This window comes from Melampsora larici-populina, assembly GCF_000204055.1.
Source record: "Melampsora larici-populina 98AG31 unplaced genomic scaffold MELLAscaffold_63, whole genome shotgun sequence".
Lineage (NCBI taxonomy): Eukaryota > Fungi > Basidiomycota > Pucciniomycetes > Pucciniales > Melampsoraceae > Melampsora > Melampsora laricis-populina.
Window position 1 is genome coordinate 345,050 of NW_006768827.1, and position 8,650 is coordinate 353,699.

The window sequence follows — 8,650 nt, forward strand, 5'->3', positions numbered from 1 at the left end:
CAGGCAGAAGTAAGGAACTGTAGTCGACTACTATCCTTCAGCCTCCTTTCGATGTTGACGAGTACAATACCGACAAGGGGCTTATCAAACATGGGGTGTCGGACCACTTTCTCTCACACCCTTCACCATCCGACATCCCAAAACCCACATTCAGCCTTGGGTTGTATTTAAGTTGACATCCCCAGATATGAGCGTATGCGTGGAAAACACTAGTTCCAAACTTCAATCGTCCTTGATCCCGCTCTTCTACAAACAAATTCCTCTACGCCATGCATGAATTATTTTGATATCAGTATGTGAACCACAGGTCACTCAGATAAGACAGACTCACCCTAATCAACCCTTTTTCGATATTACAACCTATGTCATAAAGGATAGCAACACGGAGCTGTGATTGAAGTGATGCATCTGATATCTTTTCTAGCAACTAATCAATCAAAGCGTGGCCAAAGTAAGCCCTGAAATGCCAAGTCAGTTACTTTGAAACTATTATGCTTCATGAAGATATAAGTAACGAACTTTTCACCACTCTGGACAATGTTAACAAAGGCAAGCGCATGGTCATGCCTGCAAGCCATAAGGAGGAGGCCTGTATCATCACATCCACGCCATGTGGTTTCTCCTTGCCGGTCATCAGCAGCAGTATGCCTGATGGTGCACACATCCTAGATATGTTTTATTAGCCTTCTTTTAAAATTAAGGTGTAGCTCTTTGGTGCCAAACTCACATTGCGAAGTTCTGCGTTATTGATTGCATCTTCATCGCCATTGCCTAGCCGTGCCGGGTTCCATTGTTCTACCCGAGCAGAGTCCAAAAAAAGGGCAGGAGTTTGGTGACGAAGCGCTGGAGGTTCATTACTGGCTAACATTTGTCGGCGATGTTGAAAGTTACCGTCGATGCAGACAATAACATCAGGCTCTTCCTTTCGTTCGTTGGGATAGTGTCCTCCAAAACAGCGTGGACAATTGTTGGCCATTTGCTCAAAGGGTGTTAACCGCATTGCCCTCTCGGAAAGCTCCCGTTCAAGCCTCATCATATGTCGATAAGCATCCACCGCACAAGACAGGGGACAACGCCAATTACGTGGCTAAATGTTATATTTTGGGTCAGCTCAAATTGTCAAACAATTTGTAATTCAGAACAAGGGAGTAACTTACTTGATTTGAATTGCAGCATTCAATGATAGGATTGCCAGCGTCAAGAATTTCATCCAGCGCATCGGCAAATGGCTGGTATCGTACTGCACAATACTTCCACAGGAAGTCATGAAACCTTAATAATCGTATGGAGAAAGCTGTCGTTGGATGTGTGGGTGTGCCTCCGATATAGCCTGCTTCAATGAGTCGTACTTGGTCTGGTTTGCAGTTACAAAACGTAAATGATTGTTTTTGTCGAACTAAACATCCAAACAAATGTCACTCAGTGGGATAAAGTTGATTGTAGCAAAGATGAGTATTCCACTTACTCAATATGTCAACGCAATCCACATTTCGTTCCCTTTTGCGACTTGCCGGGCATGAACATGCTGCTTTCCAGTCATGGTTCCAATTTACCAGGTGTGCCCAGGTCATAGTCAGCCCCTTACATCGCATGTAAGCAATGAACATTGGAGAAATCACTGCAAGCCATCGTTCTTGCTCGTCCACCCTTTGCGCAGCATAAGTTTGTTGATTTTCAGCATCCAATTCCTCATTGTCATCTGGGTTGTCTACACCCTCAGGCGAAGGCAATCGATCCTCAAATGGCTCGCGATTGTCGGGTATGATGATGTCATACTCGTATGGTACGCCTTCATCCTCAGGTTCGGCGACCTCAAGTTCCATTGGCACGTCGGCTTCCCCGATTCCTTCAGCTAGGGCTTGGCACTCCTCCGCACAGAACTCGTCTTCGGCTGCCTTGAGTTCAGCAAGATATTTCGCTGAGGCACTCAATGCCGGGCCGTTCTTCCTCACTCGATTTTGCAAGGGGCATGCGAACTTGTTGGGCTGTGAAGACATTGAAGCATAGGATGCACTTGGAGATAGATAATTGGAAAGTGGATAACAAATGATTTGCGTAGTCAAGCATATCGTGTGACTTCATGATTCAAGACAGAGCCCTGTACTCGGTACAGGGTTCTGCGACCCCGTCCAAAGGGTCTTGATTTCCTAGGCCACGTAAGTGCCTTACTTGCCTCATTCAACTCCTTTGATTACTACCAATCACTGCAACTACAACATCAATATCATCATCATCGATTTTCTTAAATCTATTTGTGTTCTGTTGAAAGCAAGAGTAAGTGACTTTCTTTTTGCTCATTAATTCCTTGGCCACATGCAACTGACACTCATGTTTCCCTTGTATGTACTCCAAACTTGAAGCTCAACATGCCTAACTTGCGCAAGCGCCGAAACGATAGCACTACTCAACAGGTCGAATCACGAACTGCCACCGCTTCTGTGTCGACTCGAAGTACTCGGGCTAAGAACCGCATACCTGTTACTTCTGAACTTGCACCCCCGGCGAAACGATCTAAACGAACCCAAGCCAGTCAAAATCCTACCAGCATTGATCCTCCATCACCCAGTCAACAAATAGAAGATGTTCTTCCTGATTTGACCCTCGCAGCACGGTTGGCTCCACCTGATCAGGATGATAGTACACGCCCTACGCAAGATGCTAGTCAGCGTCAAGACAACTCAACACGCTCGACACAGCCTCGGTTGGCTACCTTACCTGATCGTAATGACCCCACTTTCCCAACTATCCACAATTACAAAGAACATCTGCTTCGCTGGCCTCAGGGCAAGATTCGCAAATATCTTTCGGTCCATCGTTCCGAATTAAGCAACCGACCGAGCCAAGCCATTCAAACAGAATTGAAATTGGCATATCAAACATTTGAACACACACTTCTAATGATAGCGATGGTAGGCAATATCAGTGAAAAGACCATGAGAAAACAGGTGTGAGTGTCTTTTGTATCTCAAATGCTTTGGCAGAATGTATGTTCAAAGACTGATCAACACCGTTTGCAGGCCTGAATCACGAAACAAAAGGCGTAAAGGGGGCTACAGCATCTACCGGCGATTTGGAAAGAAGCCTTTAAGCGAAAGTAGTAAGATATCTCTTTGTGAGATTTGATTTGCGAGTCTCTATTCATAATTCTTTAATTTATGACCGTGTTAGTGTCTGAACCTGGCCAGAAGGATGGAGTCCTTTCACTTCGAAACAAACGCAACGGGTGTAGATGGTCTTCCCTCGACAAAGATAGCAAGGATGTATTCAAACCAAAAATCTTCTTTGCATTAGCCGGCCTTCCTATTCCACGCGATTACATCGACAAAAAAAAACTCGATTTGACGACTGGGGATATACATCAGAGCGGTGACCATTCCCCTCCAATTCCGGCCATTTCTGCGGAGGATGAAGCTTTATACCGTCCTATCTATGAAGAATTAGTCGATGAGTCCAAGGTCCTCACGCTTCTAAAGCCGAAGGCCATGGGAGCGACTGTAGCCAAAACTCAACGCCGTGCCCAGAAAATGCTCAAAGAGATAGCTGGCGATGTAAGTTATTCATTCACACTAAACATTTGAGGTTTGTGGCTATGTCAAACTAATTAACCCTTTCTAGCTTGCTCATGAGCGAAAAGATTGCAACATGGCTTACTACCTGCTAGGTGTCAGCACTGAAATGCCTGGCAAAGGTAAAGGAACTCCGTGGTCGGTGGAGTACTCCTCGCATCCACAGGTAGGAACCTGGGCCAATGACCAATATGGCTTTCGACGGGTTTTTGCTGCGTATGCACAGGGTGCCTCAATGGGTGAGGCCATTGTATCTTCTAACAAGGACACTCTTGGCACGTGTACAAGGACAAAATTGACAGCTGGCACTTCTGGGGGTCAATCTTGTGATCGAGTGAAAGGAAGGCTATCACATTTACTTCGACTTCTCATAAGTAAGTGGTCCAAAGCCACACTCCAAAGGTAAAACATTAGCTTACATATCTCTTCAGCAAAAGCCAACGGTTCAACACCTCCCCAATCTTTCCCTCAGACTGCCAATCCTCAGCAGTCTCTATATCGACGTAATCTGGATTTTGATATTGTACAGCTTGAGGGGTCTCAACTCTCCAAGGAAGCGTTAGAGAAAGGCTTTAGAGGAATGACTACCCAGGATCGCCGCAATTGGATCACTGACTTGGAGCAAGCGCTGTTTTGCTTACGCAAAGATCCTTACTCCGAAAATGTAGGTCTAACGCCATCAGATATTGTGGAAGAAGCCGACAAGGATGCATCACCAACTGGAAAACAAATAACTAAGCCAAAAAGTAGTGCGACCAAGGGAGCAGGAATTCAAGATGAGGAAGATGAGGAAGATGATGAGGAAGATGATGACAATGAGGAGGAGGAAAACGATGATGATGATGAGGACGATGATGATGATGATGATGATGAGGAGGACAATGACAATGACGATGACGATGATGAGGACAATGACGATGATGAGGATGATCAGGATCAGAGTAATGGTCAGGGTGAGGATGATTAGCAAGTATGATGAACTTCATATGATGATATCTTACAGTTGTTCCTGTTGATTGCAAACCTGTCTTGCAGGTTGAATTTGTTCAGCTTTCTCAAGTAATATTTCTTAGTCAATCTTTTGAACCAAAAGATCCTGTGAGAACCCTGATGAGCGTGCATGGCACACCAAAATCCAAAATGGTCCTTCTGTTTCTAGATATATCAATGAAAAATGGTTTTATCCTACTTTGGCAATCATATTACGTTAGATTTGCCTAGTCAATTGGCTTTTTTTCCTACTTTGGCAATCATATTACGTTAGATTTGCCTAGTCAATTGGCTTTTTTTGACGCACCTTCAAGTGTTAATTTTGAATACATTGGGTATTTTTTGCAATGCACCATCTCAAAGTATTTGTAAAAAGTGTTTCTGAGAAGAGAACTTCTTTTACGCAAGTTAGAACTTGGAATGCGGAAATTGCTTGGTGAATAAGACAACATACGGGCCAAACTTTGCAATATGAATAAAATGATGGCACAACGAGCATAGTTTGTACTTTTGATCTATGCTGGCCAATGATAGTAATTAACAATGCTTCAGAACCACCTTAACACCCAGGCGTAAAAAGTTATGTTAGAAAAAGACCTAAATACGGGCATGTTTGTGGGTGTGCGTGCAAAACCATGTCACAACCAACCCATGGAGAGTTGTGGCACTTCATGAGTTGGTTGATGGTTTGTATAGTACATGCTTCACAAATCATTTGCCACGCTCAGAACAACCTTAACACCCAGGCGTAAAAAGTTATGGTAGAAAAAGACCTAAATACGGGCATGTTTGGCTATGCTTGCAAAACCATGTCACAACCAACCCATGGAGAGTTGTGGCACTTCATGAGTTGGTTGATGGTTTGTATAGTACATGCTTCACAAATCATTTGCCACGCTCAGAACAACCTTAACACCCAGGCGTAAAAAGTTATGGTAGAAAAAGACCTAAATACGGGCATGTTTGGCTATGCGTGCAAAACCATGTCACAACCAACCCATGGAGAGTTGTGGCACTTCATGAGTTGGTTGATGGTTTGTATAGTACTAAGTCATGCTTCACAAATCATTTGCCATGCTCAGAACAACCTTAACACCCAGGCATAAAAATTTATGGTAGAAAAAGACCTAAATACGGGCATGTTTGGCTATGCGTGCAAAACCGTGTCACAACCAACCCATGGAGAGTTGTGGCACCTCATGAGTTGGTTGATGGTTTGTATAGTACTAAGTAATGCTCCAAAAATCATTTGCCACGCTCAGAATCACCATAACACCCAGGCGTAAAAAGTTATGGTAGAAAAAGACCTAAATACGGGCATGTTTGGCCATGCGTGCAAAACCGTGTCACAACCAACCCATGGAGAGTTGTGGCACTTCATGAGTTGGTTGATGGTTTGTATAGTACTAAGTAATGCTCCACAAATCATTTTCCACACTCAGAACAACCTTAACACCCAGGCGTAAAAAGTTATGGTAGAAAAAGACCTAAATACAGGCATGTTTGTGGGTGTGCGTGCAAAACCATGTCACAACCAACCCATGGAGAGTTGTGTCACTTCATGAGGTGGTTGATGCTTTGTATAGTACTAAACAATGCTCCACATATCATTTGCCACGCTCAGAACAACCTTAACACCCAGGCGTAAAAAGTTATGGTAGAAAAAGACCTAAATATGGGCATGTTTGGCTATGCGTGCAAAACCGTGTCACAACCAACCCATGGAGAGTTGTGGCACTTCATGAGTTGGTTGATGGTTTGTATAGTACTAAGTAATGCTCCACAAATCATTTGCCATGCTCAGGACAACCTTAACACCCAGGCGTAAAAAGTTATGGTAGAAAAAGACGTGACACAAAATGTGAAGGCAGAAAAATAGGTATGTCAACATACCTATTTTTCTGTGCAGAGAGCGGCTATACAGGTTAAATGGCATCCACATTGTTCAGCTGCACATTTCAAATCCAGATTTCAAGAGTTTCAATTCATCTATGTGTATTTCTCAATCAATACACATTTAGCCTGGTGGTTGAGAAATAGTATATTTGGCCAAAATATACTATTTCATTGAATTGTATGGCACAAGTATAATCCAGATTTCAAGAGTTTCAATTCATCTATGTGTATTTCTCAATCAATACACATTTAGCCTGGTGGTTGAGAAATAGTATATTTGGCCAAAATAGAAGTCCTTGAACTGTATGGCACAGGTATAAATAATAAGTTTTAACATTTTTGTTTTTAGCATGCAGGACATTCAAAAAATGTAAATTCACAACAACTAAATACTTCAGTCGGCTCTCATGAGACAATGGGGCAATGGATGAGTCAGGTTGTTCTATAATTCATGCCCATTCAACTCAAACAAATCTCAAGAAAGAACATAATTTGAACTTCTAATTGTATCTATGGAAGTGAATCTGTGTATCATTTAATTGTATCTCTATTGAATCTAATCTGACAGTATCATTGTTGAAATTGTGGTATTGATGTTCCGACTATCACTTGGAGCAACCACATTTCATCAAGCGTTGTAAATGAGGGTTCTGTGAAGCCATCCAGGGTGTGTACCTGTGTGAGGTTTGATCACCGGTACCCTTAAAAGTACAGAGATTATTGTGGACTGACATGTCACACGGCTGGCAAAGCGAGCACTTCACAAAATTGTGCTGAGCTAACGTAACGTATTTTGATCACCCATGCGCCTATACACACAAGTTAAAGACTTAATAGGCCCTTGTAGCTTTTGGATTACTCGCATTGCATGACAAACAAGGTGATTTGCGAATCGCACTGCAGTTGAGTATAACAAAATATGTTATCTACCATATTGGTCAAGGAGCCTGAGAAATTAAAAATCTTAAGCAACTTTTTCCTTCATACCAGCACGTTTCCCTGTAAATGTTGTGAGGGAAATTGATTTCAAAATCTTCTATGTGGTTTCCTGTGGATATCTGCAGAACTGACTCATGTTTGGTCTTCTTTATTGGACAAACAGGATATTGTGAGTTGAATGTTTTGGAGGTCATGCTTGGCAAATAGCGACCAATCAGTATCAAATAGCAACCAATCAGTATCAAGTGTGGTAGGCCATGATTTACAGCCATGCCATAACTCACCTTGATAGTACGCTGCTTGAAGATGTATTCTCATGTGCAAGAGATTTCCAAGTGCCATTGCTGGTATCGTGGTTTTTCATTATGCAGATGTTTATCAGTCGTTATTGAATTAAAAAATAGAATGAAAGCACCACAGACAGAACGGTGAAAGACATGAGAATCAATACTGACAGGTCTGGTGTACAAGGCGTGTGCTTTTGATACCCTTGGGGTTTCACATTTACACCTTTGTCAAGATTGTCTACTTTGACCTCGTTCGCCTTTGATTTATTCGAGATTGTGATTCTTGCGGTCATTGTTTCACATTCTTGCGCACAGAATGCTTCTTCGGCGGCATTGAGATGAGCCAGTTCTTGCTCCGCATTAGAGTGCGACTTGACACGTTTTTTAACGATTTTTTGGAGGGGCGCAGAGAAACAGCGCGACTGTGGTGCCATGTGCCTTAAGTATTATGGAGGAAATACGGAAATAGGAAGATCGCCGTGCGCTGGTTGGAAAGGGTAAAACATAATATCAGGTAGAAAAAATATCAGTGAGAATTACCAAAGCATGCTTGGAAATGAAATAGTTAGCTTACGACTGGTTACGATGATGATGTTATCTGTGTTGGATATTAATGAGGTATTCCGATGGCAACACGTTCAGTGATTGGAGGTGTACATGCGACAGACCTTTGTACATAACTAAACCGCTCAAAATGCACTTCGGATGCACTGCAGCAATAGAAGATAAGGTTTAATTTCATTGATAAGCCAAAAGTTAGTCACGAGAGCATATATTGTCTTACGAATGCAAAGACTGAACACCTCCCTCTTGTGTCTAGCCATCTTGACTTGCTGATAAGTTTACAAAGCGCCACTTCGGTCGGCCAAGTCATTGTATGTTTGTCGGATTCGGATATGTCTGATCAATGTTAATCATGTAGTTGAAGAGGAGGAGTTAAATGGAGTCATGATGCGAAACGGTCAACAAACA

General features: G+C 42.7%; 3 protein-coding genes across 3 annotated transcripts; 1 reads left to right on the forward strand and 2 right to left on the reverse strand.

The window, feature by feature from the left end:
- Window positions 1-1,396: 1,396 nt before the first annotated feature.
- MELLADRAFT_68188 (uncharacterized protein) lies at window positions 1,397-1,997 on the reverse strand (the record flags this gene model as incomplete). The annotated part of the gene is made up of 2 exons (XM_007416684.1): window positions 1,397-1,464; window positions 1,586-1,997. 2 exons carry the CDS (start codon window positions 1,995-1,997, stop codon window positions 1,397-1,399), a joined length of 480 nt encoding a protein of 159 aa, XP_007416746.1.
- A 197-nt stretch (window positions 1,998-2,194) lies between these two features.
- Window positions 2,195-4,654, forward strand: MELLADRAFT_79358 (uncharacterized protein; the record flags this gene model as incomplete). The annotated part of the gene is made up of 7 exons (XM_007416695.1): window positions 2,195-2,274; window positions 2,361-2,947; window positions 3,018-3,097; window positions 3,169-3,548; window positions 3,616-3,940; window positions 3,998-4,519; window positions 4,602-4,654. The coding sequence occupies 6 exons, from the start codon at window positions 2,367-2,369 to the stop codon at window positions 4,604-4,606; spliced, it is 1,893 nt and encodes a 630-aa protein (XP_007416757.1).
- Window positions 4,655-7,671: 3,017 nt separating this feature from the next.
- MELLADRAFT_112259 (uncharacterized protein) lies at window positions 7,672-8,112 on the reverse strand (the record flags this gene model as incomplete). The annotated part of the gene is made up of 2 exons (XM_007416730.1): window positions 7,672-7,735; window positions 7,847-8,112. The coding sequence occupies 2 exons, from the start codon at window positions 8,110-8,112 to the stop codon at window positions 7,672-7,674; spliced, it is 330 nt and encodes a 109-aa protein (XP_007416792.1).
- Between the last annotated feature and the right edge of the window lie 538 nt (window positions 8,113-8,650).